This window comes from Maniola jurtina, chromosome 7 (assembly GCF_905333055.1).
Source record: "Maniola jurtina chromosome 7, ilManJurt1.1, whole genome shotgun sequence".
Lineage (NCBI taxonomy): Eukaryota > Metazoa > Arthropoda > Insecta > Lepidoptera > Nymphalidae > Maniola > Maniola jurtina.
In genome coordinates this window covers 1667787-1693537 of record NC_060035.1, presented here as the reverse complement: position 1 = coordinate 1693537, position 25751 = coordinate 1667787, and the positions used below count along the sequence as shown (strand labels likewise).

Sequence of the window (25751 nt, the reverse complement as noted above, 5' to 3'; positions counted from 1 at the left end):
GGGGATCTCTCGGACATCCAGGTTTCCTCGCGATGTTTTACTACCTTACTCCATTACCGTTAAAGCAATTTTTAATTGCATTTTTAACCGACTTCAAAAAAAGGAGGAAGTTCTCAATTCGTCGGAATCTTTTTTTTATGCCTAGATTTTTTATAATTAGTACCTATAACCATTAAATATATATTTTTAACACAGTTAAATTAATTAATTGAATTTACGCGTACATATCCGACCGCCGCATTAAATATAATTTTGAAATGAAAATGAAAGTAAAATCAATGTACCTTTAGAATGAATGGAGATAAACCTTTGCCTTGACACTGACCGAATTAAAAAAAAAATCGTAATACAATTTTTCAGCCAAGATGGCGCCGGGAAAAAAGCGCGAAAATGTAGCAACTGAGGCAATGGTTAAAGTGTTACTAAGGTGTGAATAATTCCGCACAGTGGGAGTACTGTTTGTGTTATTTTTATTCCATAAGCGAATACTTGGTAAACATTTGGCCAATTCTGGCTATTTTAGGGCTTAAATGCATTTAGTGGCTGAATGGTCATAATCTGATCCTCAAAATGTAACTTCCATACAAGTAGGTATGGCTAAAATATCAAATTCAACTGTAATGGACAACCAGGCTGCAGCATTGTTGTCCATTACAGGTACACTTATGACAGAAAATATTCTAACATGCACTTACTTAAAGTAATACTTACAACATTTTTAAGAACAGCAATTTATTTAATAGGATTTAGCAAGTTTATTTGTTTGTTTATCCTTCAATCACGCCGCAAAGGAGTAAGGGATGTACGGGATTTTTGCAGAATGACTTTCAGGTTAAAAAGGCTACTTTTTATCCCGGAAAATCATAAAGTTCTAACGATTCTACGTTCGACGAAGTCGGGGGTATCACGTCTTAATAGCTCTATAAATCCAGCTTTCACATAAGAGTAGGCTTTTATCTATCTTTTTTTTTCAAATAACATAATTGGTTGATGTGATAAGACAAGATGATAAGACAAGATGTAATAACATAATTGGTTGATGTGATAGCGCGTTTGACTCATGCGGTAAACGGCGGTGTATGAATGACGCCTAAAACCTAACTGATGTTATATTTAACGGTAAATACATTGAACTGCTTAAAATTTAAGAATAATGATAAGATCACATTACCGACATGTCGCTCGGCAAAATGTTGTTGTAGAATCGTTTACACTCTCACTACGTCGAATTTCTCATTACCGCGCTGTCGTCATCTAGAGGTTTTTGAAATTATAATGGTTTTTACACAACTGTTATGTTTTCAGGGTTTAATGCATATATATGTACCTACATGTATGTGAGTTTCTTTATTCATCATAACTTCTAAATGCCTAAACAGATTGTGAATGTATGGGGTATGGTTAGAATTTTTACATCATCCTGAGTGAAACTGGCTATAATTTAAAAAAAAACTGTACCGTACAAGCAATTACATTGTCGTATTGCTGGAGCGAGGGAAATTCAAGCTTTTTTGTCATTTACATAATTAGACAAGGAACCAAAAGCTTCATTTGCTAAAATCCGCCAAACCAATGGTCAATGGTTTGGCGGATTATAACAAATTAAGCTTTTGGTTCCTTGTTTTTCATGGACGTCCGCAAAATAACGCCTGCTTCTATAATACATTTACATAATTTTCGATTGTATAATAAGCCTTTTTCAGAAGCATACTTTTAAAAGATTTTTTAAACTTGTGTAAAGGCAAGTCTAAAATGACTGTGGAATTTTATTATAAAATATTACACTCATTGCCACAAATGACTTTCCCACTTTCCTGAGGCGGAGCGTAGGATTTGCGAGCCTATTACGGTTTCTAGTTTCTGGTGTGTCAGTGTCTCAGAACACTGTTATAAAGGCTGTTATAAGAACACACAAAGAGAGCTTACATCTCTGCGGTGCTCTACGCTTTCTAACCAGTTTGCTGTAGCGCCATTGATCAGGATAAAAAGTTGTGAAACAAAAAATCTCCAGTACAATCTTGCGCTAAACTGTGTGAATCACAGACATAATTGCGTGTAATTTATTACGTAAGCAAGTGGTAGGTCGCGGACTCGACTTTGCTCGTAATTCGAGCGCCTCTGGCCTGAGCGTACCGCTATATTATTTTGTGGTTTCAATAAAATTGTAATTGCACTTATATTATATGTTGTAGTCCCATCTACTATTATTCAAAGCGGCAAAGTTTGTAAGATTGTTTGTAGGGGGTAATCTCAGGAACTACTGAACCGATTTTGAAACTTCTTTCACCAGTAGAAAGCTACATTATTCCCAAGTTACAAAGGCTATCTTTTATTTCCAAAAAAAAAAAAATTAATGATCCCTATGAAAATATAAATATGACATATGAATCCGTGGTCGCTAACTATGGGCCTCATAAGAAAGCTCAGAGCGATGGAGAGAGCTTGGAGTTTCTTTCTGTACGTCAATCAAATCAGAAATTCGCTATATATTATGTATTATGGTTAGAAGTATTTTACTAAGCTATTAGTTTTTCAAAAATCACCAGACCTTAACAAGTTCACGAGAAGAATAGATGATGTATTTCTCACAATAGTACAAAGACCTCGCGATCTTCAATAGGGTCTTGGACTGTAGTAATAAAATGATGCGATGCTTTGTATAGCGGTAGTTTATTGGGGCTAGAATTTATTATTAAAGAGCATAATTAAATAAAAATCATGGTTTTTATTTATTTTGGAGAACTTTGAGGCCTGCATGGTTTCCTCACGAAGTTTTTCATTCCTGTTTAAATAATGCTAGGCTAAAACGCTACAAAGTAAACTAGGAACTAAACATATCTATTTAGGATCAATACGGTCGACATATTGGCTTACTTTTAAGGCCTTTTATCTCATCAATACGTCGTCGAAGAGATCTGAAATGAGATGATGAGAGATGTCTCCTTGATGCGTTCGATCAGTCTCTTCGATTTCCGGTTGCACTTGCTAGTTTGCTTTCCGCTATCGGATTTGGCAATATCTTAATCCATACTCCATACTAATCTATACTATCCGTACTAATATTATAAATGCGAAAGTGTGTCTGTCTGTCTATCTGTCTGCTATCTTTTCACGGCCCAACAGTTTAACCGATTCTGACAAAATTTGGTACAGGGTTACTTTTTATCCCGGAAAATCAAAGAGTTCCCATGGGATTCCTAAAGACCCATCCGCTCAACCGATTTGTAAGTATGAAATGTTAATGAAATTTTTGATTGTAAATCTATTAATTATTTTTTTCGAAATATACCCAGCCATAGTAAACTCAACTTTACATGCCTACATATCAATATAAGATCCCTTATTAAAAATTTTACAAAACTGTTGCAAGTAATCCACAGCTGTAGTTTTCCATTGGATGTTATAATAGTCACGGAAGCTGGAATTTCTGACAATATCGTTCACTTATATAATATAACTGGCTATAACATGTACCCAAGACTGCGAATAAATAAGAAAGGGGGCGGTATTATTGTTTATACCAACAACTCAATAAAATTCACACCCGTCCTGTATAAAAGTAACACATTTGAAAACCTTACAGGGATTCTTAAACTCCAAGGTCATGAAGACACAGTCCTGTGTGCAGTTTATAGGCCACCGTGTACAAACAAAATTATATTTGTAAAGGAATTAAGTAAGTATGTCTCACATTTCGATCACAAAAGCAATATTCTTCTTATCGGCGACACCAATTTCGACCTAAAAAACATATCATCATACACAGATTCATATCTGGACACACTGAGCGAGGCCGGTTTAATGTGCGGAATCACGACATACACTAGAATAGAACCGAGACTTAATCGAGTAACAAAATCATGTATAGACCACATTTTTGCGCGATTCCCCACATCACAACCGTACTCCGCTGCGCTGGACATCGTACTGGCGGACCATCGCGCTATTGTGTTCGCGTGCGCAAGCGACGCCGTGCCTACTCCTAGCAATGTACAGGTTGTTTCGAAAACGTACGTTGACCACGAGGTTTTATTTAATGAACTAAATAAAGTTGACTGGGCGCAAACTAATACAATGAATTGTCCTAATGAAATTCTTAAATTTATTACTGATTCTCATGCGAAAGCTTGTGTCACGGCTAGTAAAAATTGCACCCATAAACAACGGAAACAACAATTAAGGGCTCCGTGGATCGACTGTAACGTAATAAATCTTTGTGATAGAAGGGATAAACTGTTCAGCTTGTGGAAAAAGAATCCTAATGATGACAAACTAAGGTTAGACTATATTAAATCGCGTAATAAAGCTAACAAAGTACTAGATGACCGGCGGAATTCATATTACCTTAAACGTATAAATATCAGCTTTAACAACTCTAAAAATATCTATAAAATAATAAATGAGATGATGGGTCGTGTATCGTTATCTATAGATGATTCAATTTTAAAAGCCTTCGAAGCACAAGGGTTGTCCTGTAAGGCCATTGCTGACGGCTTTGCAAGCGAATTCGACATGGCTGTCAAGTCTATAATTCCAACCTGCACCAACAAGCTTCTGGATCCTTATTTATATAGAAAGTCCCTAAACTCCTCCATGTTGTTTCAGAAAGCGACAAGCACTAAAATTTCTAAGATTATTAAAAACTTAAATGTAAACAAAGCACCAGGGGCGGACGGCATCAAGGTCAGCCATATGAAAACGGTTAGTGACAAGATTTCTTTGGCCATAGCAAATCTTATTAACAGCAGTGTCAAAAGCGGCTTTTACCCAGACAGTCTAAAAAAAGGATGTGTGCGACCAGTTTTTAAAAAAGGGAAACGCAACGACTTTTCTAATTATCGACCGATCACGCTACTGTCGTCGGTAGATAAAATTGTGGAAAAATTTATCTGCGAACAAATTCACGCGTTTTATAAGAATAATGAAGTCATTTACCACAATCAATATGGGTTTCAGCAGGGAAAGGGAACAATAAATCTTCTTTCAAAATTCAGTGACCAAGTAAATGAACACCTTAACCAAAAAAAGCACGTCCTTGCACTGTTTATTGATTTTTCACGCGCTTTCGACACTCTGAACCATAATCTTCTGCAAAGTAAATTAGAAACATGCGGCGTTCGAGGTCCATTGCTCGCTTGGTGCGCAGATTATCTCCGTAATCGTACATTCAATGTACGGATTGGTAACGCCTACAGCGACACCCGTGTGGCTAGTGAAGGCACGGCACAGGGCTCCGTCCTCGGCCCGTTGCACTTTTTGTCGTATGTAAATGACATGAGAAACTGTATCCAGCATTGTTCATGCTACCAATTCGCGGATGATACTTGCATCCTTTTCGCTGACCGGGATCCTGATAAGATCTGTGATGCATTGCAGACGGACTTCAACACCCTGACCATGTGGTGTCACGATGCGGGTTTAGTTCTTAATGTAAAAAAAACCAAATTGATTCACATCAGATCAGCCTATCTAAAATATCTCCCCTTTAAAAAAATTATAGCTCACGATCATGTCTGTCTACACAGTGATAATCTGAACTGTTGTAATTGCCCTTCGATTGAGCTAGTCGACCGATATACCTATCTCGGTCTCACCATTGACTGTAAATTCAACTGGGGTTTGCACATAGATTATGTATGTAACAAACTAAGGCAATTTCTCGCTAATATAATTATCTTGAATCGACGGATTCCATTTAAAACCAAATTAATGCTATATAACTCGTTTGCTCTAACCTACGTGCAATATGGTCTCAGTAGCTACGGTCGAACTTATAAAACTTACCTCAATAATATATATAAGTTACAGTTAAGAATTTTAAAAACTATTGTCTCTAGTTCCATTAAATCGAAATACGACGGCAATGAACTAGGGCTATTTAAACACTGTAAAACATTACCCGTTCAGGAACAGTTTAAATGCTCATTGTTAAAGGAGGAGTTCTTCAACGAGAAGATACTCCGAAAAATAGAACATCCTGTACAGACGCGAGTGATGACGGCTAACCGCCTGCACACTACGCGCGCTAACAATACTTACGGCGAGCGAACCACCGCGTACTTGGTTCCGCGATTCATAAATGAACTACCTCCAACGCTGATTAAAAAAATAGATATTAAAAACATTAAGTATAAATTAAAAGAATATTTCTTAGCAAAGCTAGATGGCTGAGTCTTTTATGTCTATTAGATTATATTATAATTATTTATATTAGTGCTAATCCTATTGACCTAATAAACCTTAAATTTAATAAACCTACCCACGATACAATGTGTTACATACTTACATGATTCTTCGCGTTATATACCTACTGTAGATTATTTCTTCAATTAGTTAATAGGTACCTACCTTCGTTGCAGCTAGGCACCGAGGACAAACCTCTGTGGTTTTTTCGGTGTGTTTAGTTTAAGCTTTTATTTGAATGTATTTTGTTTTGATAATAAATAAATAAAAATAAAAAAATAAAATTTGGTACCGAGGTAGCTTGCATCCATGCAAACCAAACAGTTCTCACGGGATCATTATAAAACTTAAATACACGCGGACGATGTCGTGGGCATCCTCTAGTTACTATACGTATTATAAATGCGAAAGTGTCTGTTTGTCTGTCTGTCTGTTAGCTTTTCACGGCTCAACAGTTTAGCCGATTTTGATGAAATGTGGTACAGAGCCAACTTATAACACTGCCGCATTTAGTATTAATATTGATATAAGAGATTCCTGCCGTGAACAGTCCGCTGTGTAGATTCGCTGCAAAAATAAAAGTTCAAAATAAACGCAGTCTAAATCCATCCCGAAGTAACGGGGTTAGTCATTCGCCGCGGCACAAAACCGTATACACTTTAACTAAGTGACTATTATTAGAATGAACTCAGCGATTATGAATTTCATAGATACGTTACTACTTACTACCCATCTAACATTACCCGTACTAATATTATCCGTATCCATACCTATAATAATATAAACGCGAAAGTGTGTCTGTCTGTTTGTATGCTAGACGAAACTTGGTACAGAAATAACATCTCAGTGAAGGACATAGGCTACATTTTGTCCTGGAAAATCAAAAAAGCTCATGGGATTTATAAAAAACCTAAATCTGTTTGGTGCAGAGATGTTATAACTTGTATAGCGGAAATGGGCTACTTTAATTCCGGAAAATCAAAGAATTCTCAGATTTAGAAGGTTTTTAAAAACCTAAATCCACACGGATGAAATTGCTCATGTAGTTTATGAAGAAAATTGGTTTAGGCGCCCATACTTTTGAATGAAAACATTTAGCAAAACAGTGTTTAGCAGAGTTACGTACAAGTTACGTAAATACATGTCAATAAATCGTCTCTTACGGAAATTCTCTGATCAACAGTCGTTTGTTAGAATCAGGGCTGTCACTTGCACGATTCTATTTATATTAAGTTACGTATTTCTTGCACGCAGCCTCGGCAGCCCGTGTGAAGGACCCTAAATAGTGTTCAGATATTTTTCTTTATAAAAGTAATATTAGCATAACATCCACACTTAATATTATAAATATTAAAGTAGATAAGGTAAGTTTGTCTGTAGGCTTGTCACGGTCCAATTGCTTAACCAATTGTTAAGTTGTCAAATTAAGGGCCTGGCTGTTCACCAATTATGACAAAATTTGGTGATATAGCTTGCATAATGGAGACAGACAAGCTACGTTCTATCTCGGAAAATTAGATCACAACATGGGGTTATTCAAGGGGCGGACCAAGAAATTCCCGGAAGGCCGGCAATGCATTGGCGGTTCCTCTGGTACTACAAATGTTCATGGGCCGCATTGGAGGTTCCTCTGGTACTGCAAATGTTCATGGGCCGCATTGGCGGTTCCTCTGGTACTGCAAATGTTAATAGGCAGGTGGATCGCCTGCTCGTTTGCTTGCTATTTTTATTTAAAAAAAACTTACTAAATTTTCATAAACCTAATAAAAACCGATGGACGACTCAAGACGAGAGGAGGATTTATTGGAGAGATCACGACCCTCAGCGATGAGGAATACGAGGCAAAGATAGAGGTGCCTATACTCATGTGGCAACCCTAGTAAATGTGTGTATCATTCAGACTCAAGCCGTCTGACGCTGAACGCAGCGCCTAGGCTCGACTGTTAAATGTCAAGCCGTCAATAGTGTACAGGAATAGCTATCTAGACTACGTACGAGTAATATTATATCAGAACAGCTTATTCAGCGTACAATATACGACAACAACATTTGGTAACAATAGCTCTACTTATAAAGAGGTACTTAAGAAATCAATTGAAATTATATCTCGTAAGCCAATTTCAAACCAACAATGATGCCAGGACTCAAGGCTCTACCACCACCTCCTCCGTCGCCGCGCCGATTCGAAAAGCAGATTCTACTGTTCTCAATCGAGAAGACACTTAGCGTTAGTAATAAAATCCCTAAATAAAAGGAATTTGTCTCTTATACCGACAGTTAAATTAAAAACTTTCTACAGTCTAGAAACCACAAGCGGTCATTTGATAAAAAAAATTGTAATTTTAAAAGCTAATAAAAACTTGGGACTGGATATTTTTTTATTATGAAACTAGTCTTGTAGTCGTATCTGAGTATTGACACTTCAATTATTTATTTTTTATTCATGTTTCTTTCCAAGCTACGGAGTAGGGAACCTTCGGTTAGCACGTCTGACTAGTACTTGGCAGGTTTTTTAGGCATATCCTGTTGGAATTTCTCAAAATCCTTTTAAGTGGGGGGGTCTAGTGTCTAACGTTATAGAGTTACGCTCAAAAAATTTTATATCGATGTTATAGAGAGAAGATATTTTATACATAAGGTTAAGTTTCTTTCTAAAGAAAAAAGTCATAGGATCAGAGATCCGACCTAGGCTAATGAATAGGTACAATAGTTGTACAATAGTTTCACATATTCAAGTTTGGCATGAGACTGATGAATGTATTCTTAGAACATTGCACTTCTATAGAATACGTCTATTAATAATAATTTTATGAATCATTGCATCATGCAATCGTCCGCCCAAAACGTAAGCGATAATCGGAAAGTTGACCCAGATGGAAAATTAGCACTTAAACGCCACTTGGGCTATATCGGTTACTTTGGTTCTTCGGATCTCCTCATTTCTGAACTAAGTTTTAACTATTTTTATATACTTACTTACCTTACTTAACCTATAATTGAGGAGAGATTGATTCACCTATTATTGATTGATCTTCAGGCACTGAGGAATATCGGACGAACTATGTTTATTTGTTGACAACTAACAATTTGTTTGTATTGAGTATGGAATAATTCAAGTCTAAAAAGGTATTTACAGCAAAGTTAGATATAAATGCACATACATTATTAATTACTCGTCCCTAATGAGTCAGGCGTTGATTTCCTCTGCTATTTGGCGCTAATACAATCATGTGATAAGTACCATTATGACTACCGTCGATGAGTTGCCGGTCTTTCAGGAATTTGTTGGTCCGCCCCTTGAATAGCCCCATGTTGTAATCTAATGGGAACACCGTCGATGGGAGTTGATTCCACAGTTTCCATGTGCGTGGATAAAAGAATCTGGTACAACGGGCGGTGGAAGTGCACAAGGCACCCAGGTGGTGAGGACGAAATTGCTTTCGGGGGCATGCGGCCACCGCTTTCCCTGATATGGGAGAGTTAATGGAACTGGATTCACGTAATTTTATTTTGTTTAGACTTACTTCATCACAAGAATGGCACCTCGGTTTCAGCCTCTCTCCATAATGTCGAACACAATACAGGCGTCCATCCAAGGCACAATAGGCGAGTTCCACAAGAAGCTCGTCGCATTCGGAGCATGTAAAGCACGCTGGGTGATAGAACGCCTGTCGAAATAAAATTTTATATTGATTAACGCCATCTAGCGTGGAGTAGCTGAACTAAAGAGACCAAAAACTAGCGACATCTCTGCTCACATGCATGAACTGAAGTTGCAGAAATTTATGAATAGATAGCGTTAGTAGTCGATTACGTATAATTATTTAGAAATAAAATTATTTTAAAAATTACCTCTTCACTAATTCTTGGAGCTTGAATAGCAATATTTCCATTACGTATAACTTTATTGCATCCCATACAATCCAGGGACGGACCATGATGTTGGCAGGCAACTCCTGAAGAAAAAAAATGATTTATTTATTTTAGCAAATTGTACGAAAAATTTAGGTACAAATAAAAGTTTGGAACAGTAATAATATTACTAATGTACAGCAAATACTCGTACTCTAAGTCATGCCATTTAGATTGTGTTGAAACTCAGGAACACTCAGGGACTCACACACAACGCTATTGCACGCTAGATGTCGCTGTATTTGACAACGGCGGTTATTTAAAAAACTAATTAATTATCTATTATTTCTAAATAGTACTGAACCCTAGGCTAGAACCCAGAGCCGTCCAAATAAAAAAAACTAAAAACCTACCGATATCTAACGCAATTTCGTTACGGGCGGCTACGAAGTCCTCAAACTGTTTCCGATGAGGTTCATCTATATTCTTGCACTGCGTTAGCGACAGATCCTGCCTCGGTAGCTGGTACGCCAAAGCTCGGGTTCGCCAAGCTCGCCAGGCGGCGGGGCCAGTGGCGCCACCAGCGGCGTTCGGCGCCCGCTCGGCCAACGCCGACCAATATAACTCAGTCTGTGAAAGATTAAATTAATTACAGTTAGTGATGTCTTGAAATATGGTGTAAATTTAGAAATTTAGACGTTAATTTATGTTGTTTAGCTTTGAATATATTTGGTTAAACCCGAGTTCAGTATGGTAAGTAGGTATTCAGTAAGAGATCTGTTTTATACCAAAATCCTAATCGACCCATAACATTCTTACCTATATCAAATGGTACGATTGGTTTGTATTTAGTAATCTAAAATTTTCATTAAAATTATTATCCGTCCGTATTTCAATTAATGGCCGGCAAACAGAACAGCTGTTTTAGCTCCGCCATTTTTCATCAAGGTGTTTTAAGTTACCTAGTAGTTGTATTAGTTAGAAATACTATAGAGTCCAGCTCCTCGTGGTAAACAGAGTGCTGCAGCCGGTCGCAGCCACACGACTTGCAGGTCTTCCTGCAACCTACCTGCTTGGCAGTGAGTCCAGGCGGGCTGTTGTCGTAGGCGATGTGTCCCCTGGTCTCCCTCAGGCCCAGCCGGTCTCGCACCGAGCCCAGCTCCTCGTGGTAGACAGAGTGCTGCAGCCGGTCGCAGCCACACGACTTGCAGGTCTTCCTGCAACCTACCTGCTTGGCAGTGAGTCCAGGCGGGCTGTTGTCGTAGGCGATGTGTCCCCTGGTCTCCCTCAGGCCCAGCCGGTCTCGCACCGAGCCCAGCTCCTCGTGGTAGACAGAGTGCTGCAGCCGGTCGCAGCCACACGACTTGCAGGTCTTCCTGAAACCTACCTGCTTGGCAGTGAGTCCAGGCGGGCTGTTGTCGTAGGCGATGTGTCCCCTGGTCTCCCTCAGGCCCAGCCGGTCTCGCACCGAGCCCAGCTCCTCGTGGTAGACAGAGTGCTGCAGCCGGTCGCAGCCACACGACTTGCAGGTCTTCCTGCAAAGATGAGAATGTCATTTTAGTACAGGATTTAATAAACTTGTACCTACTCCTTCCTCTGTTCATGGTTGAAAATACTGAAAATCATTTGTGCCATACGTATTTCCTCATAATATTATTGTTATTAGGAAGATATCTATGAAAAGGCAGGAATTTCCTACATGTAAATAATGATTTTATTATTGTAATTTGTAAAAACTTCAATAGCAGTTCATAATTAGATTTGTTATGCTAATAATGCTTTCAAATACGCCACCTTTCTTACATTTTCCTTGGTAGGTAAGTCACCTACAGCATACATGCTGTATTCTAGAAATGTTTTTGTCGTGAACATATTGTATTAACTACGGAAACGGAGTCTTGAATAAACCATTTGTTATTAGGGCTGTCACATGTCAGTTACCTATAAAGCACCAATAATGTATTTAATTTATGACGTAACACTATGGACTATAACTTTATTTTCTGCGCACTTGGCTTGTCTTCGTTAAGATTGACTGCCATAGTCAAAAGTTGGCCAGGAGAACATAACGATAACTGGCTCTACAGCGCGCGAAATGTTGACTGACGTTCCAATGTGCGGCGGGACAGAGGCTGTTTCAGCTCACGTCACAGGACCAAATAGATCGAGAATCACCCACCCAGGTTAAAGGTTCTTTTAGAGACGGCTATAGACCATTCTTATGAAACGTAGCTCTCGTAGCTTTAGTTTAAAGTTTAGGTACTTAATTCATTATCACCATTACGTCATTACAAATTCTACAATTGGCAATCAAAATGTTTACAATGGTACCAAATTTGAATAAATGATTTGATTTTGACTTTGACACGAGCTCTAGATCTCATACAGGTGACAACCCTAGCGTCACAAGTCGGTATTGAGGGGTGCATGTTTGAATAAAGCGTATAGAAGCGCTAACAATGGCCGGCGATCGGTTGACATGATTCAATGAGTACTCCGATAAGTGATTTTTAGTGTCGCATTTGCTTGCCCCTTTCGCTAACTAACTACATAGGGCCCCCTTACAATTTATTAATAACTTTTAAGACACTATCAGTACCACATACGTAACTTCAGGCACGGTTTAAACCGACATTGAATGGGATAAACGGGGTTTAGCGTTTGAGTCGTGCCTAAAGTATTTGTGGCGATTTACCTAATCAACTTTAGTACGCGACAGGTCGTCAGGCAATCCGCAATCGGGGTGGGGACACCCCACACATACTCCGATTGCCATCTGGATCTGTCGCGTACTATAGGTACTCATCTAAAAACAGAGAAATATCTAGTTTGATGTCACAGAGTTAAGAGTATACATACCAAATAATAGAAGTGGTAAAGAAGCCTAAGCTTTTCGCCGCGCAGATGAATAAGGAAACATCAATTTACATATTATTGTAAAAAAAGATAATGTTTTTATTATTCTTTCATTTATTTATTATTCTCATATTACCTTATTTTCAAAAAATGTTTACAACAATAAAATAACAGAAATAACAAAAAATAAAATAACAGAAACAACAAAAAATAAAATAACAGAAACAACATTAAAAATAATGCTATTATTATTATTTTAATAATCCAAAGAAAGCGCCTTCTATTCGTTATGTGAGTAATGGAAAGGATATACGACACTTACTTCATTTACATTCACATTTACTTCAGCAATGAGGAATGTAACGCAGAGATAAAGGAGTGACATGCTAAACATGACGGGTATACATATAATATACCCGTATACTTAGCATCCCTTTCTCTGTATATTGTGTACTGTGTAGAATGTGTGGACTGTAGGCGTCATTATTTCTATTTACACGAGTAGCTATAAATCGGAGACATACGAGTAACATTTTCGACGTCGCTGTATTAAAGTATTTAAAGTACAGATTGTATTAATAAATAATATGATACAATACAAAATAATGTAATAGCACTGCAGTACAGTGCAGAATACCATTTCTATTACATTATTTTGAATTCTGTGCTAGCGACACATTAGTCATAGGTTACACTTCGCATTTCATTTCCGATGTATTAATTTTATTGACATAATTAATGTGGTTTTAAATCATTTTAGTACATTATAAATATCATTAGTTGAGAATAAAAACAAAATAAATTGGTTTTTATCTTATTAATTAAGGTAATTTCCTGTTGCAATGTACAAAAGTCGAACATAATGTTGACATACGTTTTAGTCATTTAGGACATAAATCTGACTAAAATAACGGTGACGAAGTGAATCTTGGCGTTCACAACCAAGACATAATTTAGTCTCGACAAGAGACAAATGTATCCTTTCGTTTCGAAAAGTTCGAGTTTTGAGTGATCGAGTAATGAAAAAATTATGTTTTATTTTTTATGTAAATGATACTAAAAAACCGGCCAAGTACGAGTCAGACTTCGCTCTTTTAGGGTTCCGTATATACTAAGTATATCCTTACAATCTACTTTATGAATCGTTGTTTTCAGTAGATATTTGTTGTATAAACACAGTAGGTATAGGTAGGTACATAATAAACCAAAATTTCATATTCCTAACTACTTCAGTTTTTGAAATAGACCCCGTCACAAAAATGGTCTAAAAATGACCATTTTGACGACCAAAGGTAACAGACAAACACACATTCGCCTTTCAGGATATTAATATTTAGAGAGATTGAATATTGCTACCAGATTTATTTGATTCCAAAATCTCGACTCATTTATTGGGCACAACGGCTGAGATCTAGATTTAAGTTTCAGTTAAAACGAGACGGATTTATGTCAGCGATATAACACTGTCTCGTTTTAACAGTGTCTTCAGCTTGCGCAAAGTCAAGTTCACTCGATAGATCTCAGCCTACGACTCGGTAGGTAGGTACATACTTATTATAGTTATACGTGGCTATCATTTTAAGCAAAGATTAGTTTGGTTTATAAATAACCGTCTTACCTGGCTTACGTCTGATACATATAACGTCATGCTGACATGATTGAATGACTCACGGAGCGCTAATAAATACGAAGAGATACACTCTCGCTATTATGGAATTTGGTAATACTTATGCGCAAATCTCAGGTGCATAAAAGTTATATTACCATACTAGCTGATACCCGCGACTTCGTTCGCGTGGATGTAGGTTTTTTAAAATTCCCGTGGGAACTCTTTGATTTTCCGGGATAAAAAGTAGCCTATGTGCTAATCCAGGGTATAATGTATCTCCATTCTAAATTTCAGCCCAACCCGTCCAGTAGTTTTTGCGTGAAGTAGTAACAAACATACACACACACACACACATACAAACTTTCTCCTTTATAATATTAGTGTGATAATATGTAACACAAAAGAATTAAAACAATTCTTAAAACGTCACCTTTCTCCGAAGGGGCTTCATAATTATAATTTACTCACCCCTGCACTTGTAAGGGTTACTTTAGTTGTTATAAACTTATGACAAGTTTTGTGTACAGCGGCTTTATTGCAGCGCGCTATGGAACGTGCTGCGTTGGGTATCACTCACTCTCAGGGACAAAATCCGGAACGAGGAAATTCACAGAAGAACAAAAGCGACCCACATAACTCAAAGGATTAGCAAGCTGAAGTGCCAATGGGCAGGTCATGTCTGTCGCAAAACGACGGCCGATGGGGCAGACGTGTTCTGGAGTGGAGACCGCGTACTGGTAAGCGCAGTGTGGGACGACCTCCTGCCCGCTGGACCGATGACCTGAAGAAGGTGACGGGGAAGATGAGGAAGGCGGAGGACCGTGTTTGGTGGCGACTGGCGAGCTCTTGAAAAGGCCTATGCAGTGGACGCATACAGGCTGATGGATTGGATTGGCTCGATTGCGGCAGAATGACAACAGCATACAATGTCACAATCGCAATCACCTCTGATTGGTTGACGTTCGCTCACTATTGGCTACAATGCAACAAGAAAAGCAATTTAGCCAATAACAATAATTGCGAGTGTTATTAATTTACTCATCTCTGCAAAGGTGATAAGTAGGTAACTTCTAGGGTAGAAAGAATCACTGTAAAATTCAACTATTTTGAGGATATGATCACGTAATACAGCGATGAAATGTTTAGAACGGTAATCAAAGTAAAAGACTCGCTGCCATGCAATAAAGTTTATAGTCTTCAAAAGCTTATAGTTTATACTATACAAAGTGTACTTGCCAGATATAAAGAGTAAAAATTTTATAGTGTTCCGGAATCCATTAAAATACGGTGAATTTTTTAGGATTCCGTATCTCCAGAAAAAACCCTTATAAGATTACTTCGTTGTTTGTCTGTCTGTCTGTCGTGTCTGTCAAAACCCGTCAGGAAATCCAAACCTATAGTGTATACTTCCTTCCGATTGATCTAAGCCCTAAAATCATGAAAAATGGCAGGTAGCGCTAGGTTATAACCGCTTCAGTTGTCTATCAGTCCGCATACAAAGATTCGACTAGTCTTAGATGGAAATATTCATAGGTAAGGCAAGCAGGAAGTAAATCAAGTCATGTAATCTTATTGTTTGCGAAATCAATGGCATGATATCATCAAATCAGCAAAGTGAGGCGCGCCTAAGACAGCCTTAACCCTGAACGACGTAGCTATTTAGTACTTGCGACTTTGATAAATACGTTATTTTTACCCGACTGCAACAAAGCCAAAAGGAAGGGTTATGATTTTAGCAGTCTACGTATGTATGTATGTTTGTATCCAGTTTCTGTGTGTTCCACCGTAGCGCCTAAACTACTGGGTCGATTTTGATGAATGAGGTGTCAATCGATTCGTCGAAGGGTCCGGGTGACATAGGCTACATTTTATACGAAAAAAATTGACCAAACGGATGCTACATGAAAAAAGTGGGGGTCTATTTTATCAAAATCGGCTAAACTGTTGTGCCGTGAAAAGCTAGCAGACAGACAGACACACTTTCGGATTTATAATATTAGTATGGATGGATAAGTATCTATGTTATGTAAGTTTGTATTTATTTATGTTCCACCGTAGCACCTAAACTAATTACTATAATATACCTGCTCTTCACTCGCGCGCATTATAGTAAGATGATATACATGACTCGCAGGTTCCCATGGCATCTGTAATTCGCTCAATTGGTATGCGCAATGACTATGCGCCGGCGCCGTTAGCACGGTCGTTGACTTGTCCGTGTGTACTGACCATTTCTCTTAATCCTTGTACAGTGTACACATTTGTCAACAATGCGCATCCCATCAATCACTAACTGCACGCTATTTTCATCCTTTTTCCACAGAAATAGAGGTGATAGTCCTGTGTTAAAGTTAGATGTTTTCGCTTCAACTTTGCTACCATCTATTAAGTATTAAATACTCCGACCACTTTACTATTTCCTGTTTGACAGATTAGTCCAAATCAGCTGACAAAACTATTTTTTTTCCTTTCGTTTTAATTTTTCTACTTATTTTACTAATAGGCCTTTGTGACTGATGATCCAGGTACATAATAAATCATCATCAGTTGACTAAATAGATATGTGTAAGCTTTTTAGTAAGTAAACAAAGTCAGTGCGGCTGGAGATAAAACTGTCAATTTGTAGGAATTCGGATTGTGATAACTCATATAAATTTGACAGACGAAGACTACAATCCTTGCAGGTGAAAACGCCTGTCAACATTGACTAATCCTGTCAATTAGTTAACGTAAAAGTTAACGCTACTTCAGTGTCGACAAGTGTAAATTAAAAATTTATAACACCCCCGACAAGTGAAGGTTACAGTAATAACTAGAAAAGAGCTGATAACTTTCAAACGGCTGAACCGATTTTCTTGGATTAGGTATAGCTAAGAACACTCTCGATCAAGCGAGCTTACAAACAAAAAAAAACTAACATAAATCGTTTCATTAGTTTACGAGCTACGATGCCACAGACAGATACACAGATACACACGTCAAACTTATAACACCCCTCTTTTTTGGTCGGGGGTTAAAAATGTGGCTACACCACTCAAAACTAAACTAATAAAAGTATTTTTAGCCCTTTCGTACTGCTCTATGCGGAAAATAATAGCAGTAGATTTAGTACATTACTAATTTATTCGTAGTTTATTTGTCTTAAAATTCATAAAACGATTAATTTAGAGATTTAAATAAGTTTTATTTAATTGAGTGTATCATAATTTAATTTAATTTAATTAAGTGTATCATTTATTCTTTCTTTGTATTTTTGTAACAATAAAGTTGTTTAAATAAATAAATAAATAAACGATTCTCTTTCTTTCTTTGTTTTCTTTTAGTAGACCCGTTAATTTTGTTTTGTTTAGAGATTGTGTACCACAACCACTAAGCCACAATGTTTACTTGAAAAAGATTTCACTTAGGCGTCTAGACTACTTAGTTACAGAAACATGCGTGACAGTATATTTATTTTTGACACTTTCGGTAGACCTTACTGGGTCAAGAAACTAGACTTCGCTGGTTAAAGGCCTGTGTCAAATAAAAATAGTAAAACGACCGGGGTATACGAGATCTGATCTGCATAATGTACGGAGTATGTAATTGATTGGATTAATTTGCATTACACGCTGCTAGGAGTGCTACGACGCAGTGCTTATGAGGAATAGCATCGTGATTGCAATCTGCAGTCATTAACAGCATTCCATTTCTCAGGCTCACGGTGCTTTTCTCATGGTTTTAGCGGTTTTTAACCCCCGACCCAAAAAGAGGGGTGTTATTATAAGTTTGACGTGTGTATCTGTGTGTCTGTGTATCTGTCTGTGGCACCGTAGCGCCTAAACTAATGAACCGATTTAATTTAGTTTTTTTTTTTGTTTGAAAGGTGGCTTAATCGAGAGTGTTCTTAGCTGTAATCCAAGAAAATCGGTTCAGCCGTTTGAAAGTTATCAGCTCTTTTCTAGTTACTGTAACCTTCACTTGTCGGGGGTGTTAAGTGTTCTTAGCTGTAATCCAAGAAAATCGGTTCAGCCGTTTGAAAGTTATCAGCTCTTTTCTAGTTACTGTAACCTTCACTTGTCGGGGGTGTTATAAATTTTTAATTTACACTTGTAGTTGATAACCTTACGTTTGCCTATGCGGTGTGTAGATTTGTTCTACTTAACTACATACCTATTCGAGAGGCTTCGAACTTTTTGGAGTTAATAGCAATTAAATATCCCTGATTTATTTGAAAATGATACCAAACTTGGCCTAATAGGTCAACTGAATGAAGATCAGAGTAGGGGGGCTCTCCCCCCTAAATACATCAAAAATCTCGATGGCTCCACTTCTTAAATCCTTCCTTGGGTCCCAAGGATCAACCCTACCGAAGGAAATCTCATGTTCACAAAACACCGTATTTTGCGCACTTTTTTGTCGTTTACAGATGAGACTAATAAGACTATATAGACCTATCGAGTGCACGGCGAGACTATCGCCACGATTCTGTCGTCCGTGAAGATGGCGCCTTAGTATTAGCAGAAGCCTCAATAGCTCAACGGTTGAAGGAGCGGACAGAAATCCGAAACATCGGCGGTTCAAACCCCAGCCATTGCACTACAGCTGTCGTACCTACTTCTAGAACAAGCTTTCTTAGTTGGAGGGGAAAGGGGAATTTCAGACATGTTATTCAACATGGCTCGTGTTCAAATTCTTGTGATCAAAGTGCTGAAAATTGCGGTCGGCTAATACATACATATTTAATACACGTAGGAATACTGTAATAAAACTATTAAAATACTACTACAATGTGGGACCACGTGAAAATTTTCCTAACTTCTTGAACCAGCAACAAAAGTGTCTGGAATAAATTTTATGACAATGTCACGAGGCCAAACATAATCGCAATGGGCACTAGAACAAAGCGAATAGTCGACGGAGTGGATAATAGGATTTGTTATTTCATGTGTGACATGTGGAACTGGGATAGCTTTAGACCAAAGTGCATTCTTGGTTGGATATATCTTTTTTTAAACTTAACAAGTGTAAATTAAAATTTTATAACACCCCCGACAAGTGACGGTTACAGAAACTAGAAAAGATCGGACAACTTTCAAACGGCTGAACCGATTTTCTTGGATTATTATAGTTAAGAACACTCTCGATCAAACCACCTTTCAAAAAAAAAACTAAATTAAAATCGGTTCATTAGTTTAGCAGCTACGATGCCACAGACAGATACACAGTATACACGTCAAACTTATAACACCCCTCTTTTTGGGTCGGGGGTTAAAATAGCGAGCAAAGGAACAAACAGGTCGCCTGATGTTAAGAGATTACCGCCGCCCATGAACATTTGCAGCACCAGACGAATCGCCAATGCAATGCCGGCCTAGGAATTTGTTGATCAGCCCCTTGAATAACCCTATGTTAAAACCTAGTGGGAACACCGCCGAAGGGAGTTTGGTTCCAACTTCTACAGTTTGCATGTAGGATCGAACTCCCAACCCCCCTAATAGGAGGCGGATGTCTTAACCACTGGGCTAATGAAGCTGTCAAAAAAACTATTAGGTAGGTAATAGTCGGGAGCAAGTTTGCTAGGTTTTCAGTACTATAAAGTCTACTTTAACAAAGGTAAAATAAAACCAATCCCATCTGGGAAGGAACATTGTACTGGCTTTCTTGGAGAGTGCCAATCCAATCACGTCGCACAGGGCCATTGCTAGTATTGAAGGTTATGTTACGAGAGTAAACGAGCAAAGGTAAAAGGGGTAAAAGGTAGGTATACCTATCCCTAAGGAAAATAGCACTTTTCTTACTTTTTCCGAAAAAGTTCATGTAGGTCACATGTAGGTAAGCTACTTGAAATGTTTTATCTTCGTCTATTTAGCAACACCTAATTCAATAAAATTCATCGATTATTCAAAAAAATTGAGTCAGATCTTTATTACTCCCGTGTGGAGTTGGCTGCTCTCCCATCGGGCGCGTCCCCGGCTGGCGGATAGGGGATCTCCCTCACCAGACTTGTCTGGCGGGTACTGGGGAAATAAAATACTCAGCGCGGACCAAAAGCAAGCACAAAAAATCCAGGCAGCGTCTGTACTCGGAGCGAGCGGCTGTCTGGTCAGCGTCTGTCCCACATTGGGCGGCTGTTTTTCCGGAAGATGTGAGTAGGAGAGAGAAGGAAAGAAGGGAGATAATTTTGAACATGCAAGCACAACAAAAAAAGATACTACCCCAGGCGGGTTCCGGCGCTGATACTAGTGCCGGGGAATCCCGCCCCCTGACGGTTTCGGCCGACAGGGGCTGCCCCTCGTATTCTGGGGAGGGCAACGTTTTGCTTAAGTGGGACAAACCATTTGCAAGGTCTGGCCTGCTACAACGCACGCCACCTAAAACAACGACACAGGCACGGACATGGACTGATACAGAACAAACGGAAACGGAGGACGGAATATCTACAGGAGATGAAGGGGCGCAATGCAGACGGCCACCCTACGTAAGCCCCCTGACATTTTTCTCACCCATGGCAAGCACGCCGAAGAATAGAGATGGGAAAAGGAAAAAGTCACCAAAGGGTAATAAGGAGACAGAAAGTCTAGAAGAAAAGGAAGACCGACTTTTGGGTGAACTGTTCAGCAACATCGTAGCTGTAAACTCCCTTGTGGACAGACAAGGGCCATACAAGAATACAGCCAACGAGATCAAGACAAGACTGCGAGAATTGCAAAAGCTGTGTGGACGGGTCATGGATGTCAGAAGAATGAGAGTAGAAGAAAAAGGTGAAGAGACGGAGAGAACCCCAAAAAGGGCAAAGAGAGGTGCAGTGGTGGTAGAAGAAAAGGGTACAAATACATCGACCGGAGGCGAGATGGAAGGATTAGAATGGGATGATGATCTGGGTACGGAAACTGATTGGAAGAAAGTACAATCGAAAGGGAAACGACGACGACAAAAAGAGAGACAGAAAGAAATAGGAAGACACCCTGTGGGGATAAATCGGGAGCAGGATAAGGAAAAAGAGAATGAGTTCAGGAAAGATATACCGACAAAGACAGGGAGAAATCTGGTAGAGGAAAATGCCCTAAATCAGAAAACTAAGAAGAAAGGAACAAATAAGGTGGGGAAAAAGCCAACGGGTAGAAAGCCGTCCGCAAAGCCCGAAGCACTGCTAATCGAGGTAAAAGATCGTGACTATGCCAGTGTACTTAAAGAGGTAAAGTCGGGACTAGCAAGTGAAGATGTAGTATTCTCTAAGGTAAGAAAAACCAGAAAGGGTGATATACTGCTTGAGCTAGAGAAAGCTCAAGATGGAAGCGCTTTGCAAATAAAAGAGAAGGTGGGGGAACTGTGCCCAAATTTAACCCTTAGAGCATTAAAGGAGTCTGCAGATGTTATAATTAGGGGACTAGATGTCACAGTGGAAAAAGAAGAAGTGGAAGAGTCATTAAAACAAAAGGTGAAAGAGTTCCACATAAAGAGTTTTTGGGAGAACCGATACGGTAGTAAGACAGCCCTGGTCGAGCTCCCGAAGGAGGAAGCTCAAAAACTGGCAGACCAGAAAAAGATAAAGATAGGATGGATGAGAGTTCCAATCAAACTCTCAGTAGAAAGGAAAAGATGCTACAGGTGCCTCGAATACGGGCATATTTCAGTGGGGTGCCCAGGCCAGGACCGAAGTAAAAAGTGTTACAACTGTGGCAATGAGGGACATAAGGCCATAAACTGTGAGAGGGAAACGGCATGCGCTATCTGTCTGGATAAAGGCCATAGTAACACAAGACATCGAATGGGCTCAAAAAGTTGCCCGTCTTGGAAAGAAAAGGTGCCCGGCGGAAGGATCAAAGAGTCAAAAAACGGGGTTTAGGAGCAGGAAATGGTGCAATAGGCTCGCAAATAAAGGTCCTGCAAATAAACCTGGATAGAACGCGAGCTGCCCACGACCTGCTCGAAGTGACGGCAAAAGAAAATGATATAGACTTAGCTATCGTGGCGGAGCCAAACAGGAAAGTAGTGCAAGTATGTGAATGGGTTACAGACCATAGAGGGGATGCAACTGTAATTATTTATAATAAACGCGCCCAGGTTAAAATAGTGGCTCAAGGAAACGGTTTTGTTGCGGTAGCAATTTCCGGGCTCACGATTTTTAGTTGCTACTTTTCGCCGAACCATAGTTTTGAGGACTTTGAGCGAGACCTAGACGAGCTTTTTGAAAGTATCAAGTTGCAGCGTGGAGACATTTTGGTAGCTGGGGACTTCAATGCAGCGTCAAAAGTCTGGTCCAACAAAACTGAGAATGCCAGAGGTCGTCTAATCATGGAAATGCTCGCGAGTATGGACATGGTTATAGTGAACGAAGGGGTCGCCCCAACGTTTCAAAGAGGTGAAAAAAACTCCACCCCAGACATTACATTTGCCAACGCAAGTCTGGCACAGAGAGTTACTGAGTGGCAAGTCCTGGAGGAAGATAGCTTGAGTGGACACCGGTATATAAAGTTTAATATACTTCAACATGAAAGGAAGTTACCAATTGATACACAGGTAGGATGGAGATTAGATAAGCTTGACCATAAGGTCCTAGAATGTGTCCTTAAAGAAAGTGTGATTGGCTCTCCAGAAGAATTGGTGATGGAGACCACAAAAGCCTGCGATAGGGCGATGCCCAAAAAAGGAGTATACAGAAGAGCACCAGTGTATTGGTGGAATAAATTAATTGCCGCGAAAAGATCTCATTGCACAAGATGTCGCAGAGACTACACACGTGAGAGAAGGAAAAGGGGTACGGAAAACTCAACCAGAGATGAGAGCAAAGAAGAAGAAATACAGGAGCTAAGAGATAAATATAGGGTAGCGAAACAGGACCTGCAAATAGCTATCACGAAGTCAAAGGCAGGAAAATGGAAAGAGCTCTGTGAGGAAGTGGACCAGGATACTTGGGGACTGGGATATAGGATTGTCACCAAAAGATTACGGCAAAGTCCGCCCAGCTTAGAAATGGACTTAATTAGAACCGTGGTCAAAGTATTGTTCCCGTTCCATGAAGATTTCGGCCGGATCATGGGAAATGCCTCTCAGATGCCAGAAATTACGGAAGAAGAGCTAAGGACGGCGGTTGAAGGCCTTAAACTAAAGAAGGCACCAGGACCCGATCTTATAGGGCCAGAGGTGGTCAAAATGGCAGTGCAGGCTATACCGGAGAAAGTAAGAACAGTTTTCAACGATGCTTTTACATCTGGGACATTTCCTGCAGCTTGGAAAAAAGCAAGCCTGGTCTTACTCAGGAAAGCAAATAAGCCAGCGGGAGACCCGGCCGGATATAGACCAGTCTGTTTGCTTGATAGTTATGGCAAACTTATGGAGAGACTTCTGCTTCACAGAATAGAAAAGCTTTTGCCAGACCACGGCGGTCTCTCTGACCATCAGTATGGTTTTAGGCAGGGCCGGTCCACACTGATGGCTATAAATAAAGTGGTCCATACAGCCATGACGGCAAGACAGGGCACGCTAAAAACGAGAAAGCTTTGTGCCCTGATCTGTCTAGATGTGAGGAATGCTTTTAATTCCGCGTCTTGGCGAGAGATCCTTTTGGAAATGCGCAAGAGAGGTTTCCCAGGCTACATCCAAAACCTGATAAGTAGCTACCTAGAAGACAGATTTATAAAAGTTAGAGACTGTAATGGAGTTGAAGACATGATCAAAGTCAGCAGCGGAGTACCACAGGGATCAATACTTGGCCCAACTCTTTGGAACATTTTGTATGATGGCGTCTTCGAGCTGAAACAAGAGGAGGGCATCCAACTGGTGGGCTTTGCTGATGATTTAGCTCTCGTAGTGGTGGCTAAAACTGAGGCTTCCCTCATGATCAGGGCAAACAGGGCGCTCGAGCGAATAAGTTGCTGGATGCAAAGAAAGCAGTTGGCGCTTGCACCAGAGAAAACGGAGGCGACTGTATTTAGTGGAAGGCGGAGGCTAGATCCTATAGAATTCAAAATTCAAGGAGCGATAGTAACTCCGAAGGATCACGTGAAGTATCTGGGAGTATGGCTCGACAAAAGCCTCAACTTCAAGAAGCACATTGAGGAGGTAGCTAATAAAGCGCAGAAGCTCACGGAAGCCCTATACAGGCTAATGCCAACAAAAGGAGGTCCCAGAGCTAGCAAGAGGAGGGTGCTGGCATCAGTTGCACACTCCGTCATACTGTACGGGGCGCCAATCTTTGAAGGGGCTATGAAAGTGGAACTCTACCGCAAAAAGCTGGAAGCTGTTCAAAGGCGATTGGCAATAGGCATCTGCGGAGCATATAGAACGGTTTCCACTGACGCCGTTCTGGTAATAGCAGGGCTGGTTCCTATAGCCAAGCTGGTAAAGGAGCGTGCGAAGCTATTTATGAGCAAGGAACAGACGCCTGCAGAAGTCCGGGAGAGTACCCTGACGGAATGGCAAAGCGAATGGACAGGATTAGGGAAGGGGGCCTGGACAAGGGAACTGATTACAGACCTAAAAAAGTGGCACAAGAGAAAGTATGGAGAAGTAGATCGGTGGCTAACGCAGGCTCTGAGCGGTCACGGGGTGTTTAACACCTACCTCTACGCAATTAAGAAAGCACCGAGCGAAGGGTGCTACTTCTGCGGAGAGGAAGACACCCCGAGACACGCAATTTTTGAATGTCCGGGTTGTGCTGACCTAAGAGTAGATGCGCTAGGATCGACCGACGCGGAGGGTGTGAATGCCCGAAACCTTATACCGCGCATGCTGTCGAGCGAAGACGCCTGGCAGCGATACAGCCAAATGCTGAGAGCTATAATGATTAGAAGAGAAGAGAGGGAAAAAGAAGAAAAGAGGAAGACCGAGATTTGGGAGGTCAGCACGAAGTAATGCCACGCAGTTCCGTGCTCACCTTGAACGACATGGGGAGGTTATTTTAGTCCGTGCAAGTCGGACACACCCTGCCAGCCGGCAGAAGTCCGTAGGGATTTTTTCCTCCCCCGAAGAAAAAAAAAAAAAAAAAAAAAAGATCTTTATTACTATGAACTAATCCATATAGGTCAGATCAAATGTACTAGTTTATTGCAAAGCGATCTCTTCCAGGCAATTTAGAAATAGAAATACTTAGTTACTTAATAGAACTAAGTATCGTGGAACACTAGTAATGAGGGTGAAAGGATGGAGTAAAAAGAAGTTCATTGTTTTAATAAGGTCTTTATGTTGGAGCCAATGCAAAAATATATCGCAAAAAAATCGTTTGACTTTTAAAATAAGACATAAATAATAACAGCAATAAATTTTTTCT

The 25751-nt window shown here is 39.7% G+C and overlaps 1 protein-coding gene across 3 annotated transcripts in view; it reads right to left on the bottom strand.

The window, feature by feature from the left end:
* LOC123866949 (four and a half LIM domains protein 2) overlaps positions 1-25751 on the bottom strand; it is a 209174-nt gene that overhangs the window by 65823 nt on the left and 117600 nt on the right. For 2 of the 3 annotated variants that reach the window (XM_045908751.1, XM_045908750.1), the window contains exons 3-6: positions 11105-11411; positions 10449-10665; positions 10036-10139; positions 9708-9851 (exon numbers count right to left, since the gene is read on the bottom strand). In XM_045908751.1, the coding sequence (XP_045764707.1) occupies positions 9708-9851; positions 10036-10139; positions 10449-10665; positions 11105-11411 (772 nt within the window). The other variant, XM_045908757.1, reaches the window with a different exon arrangement.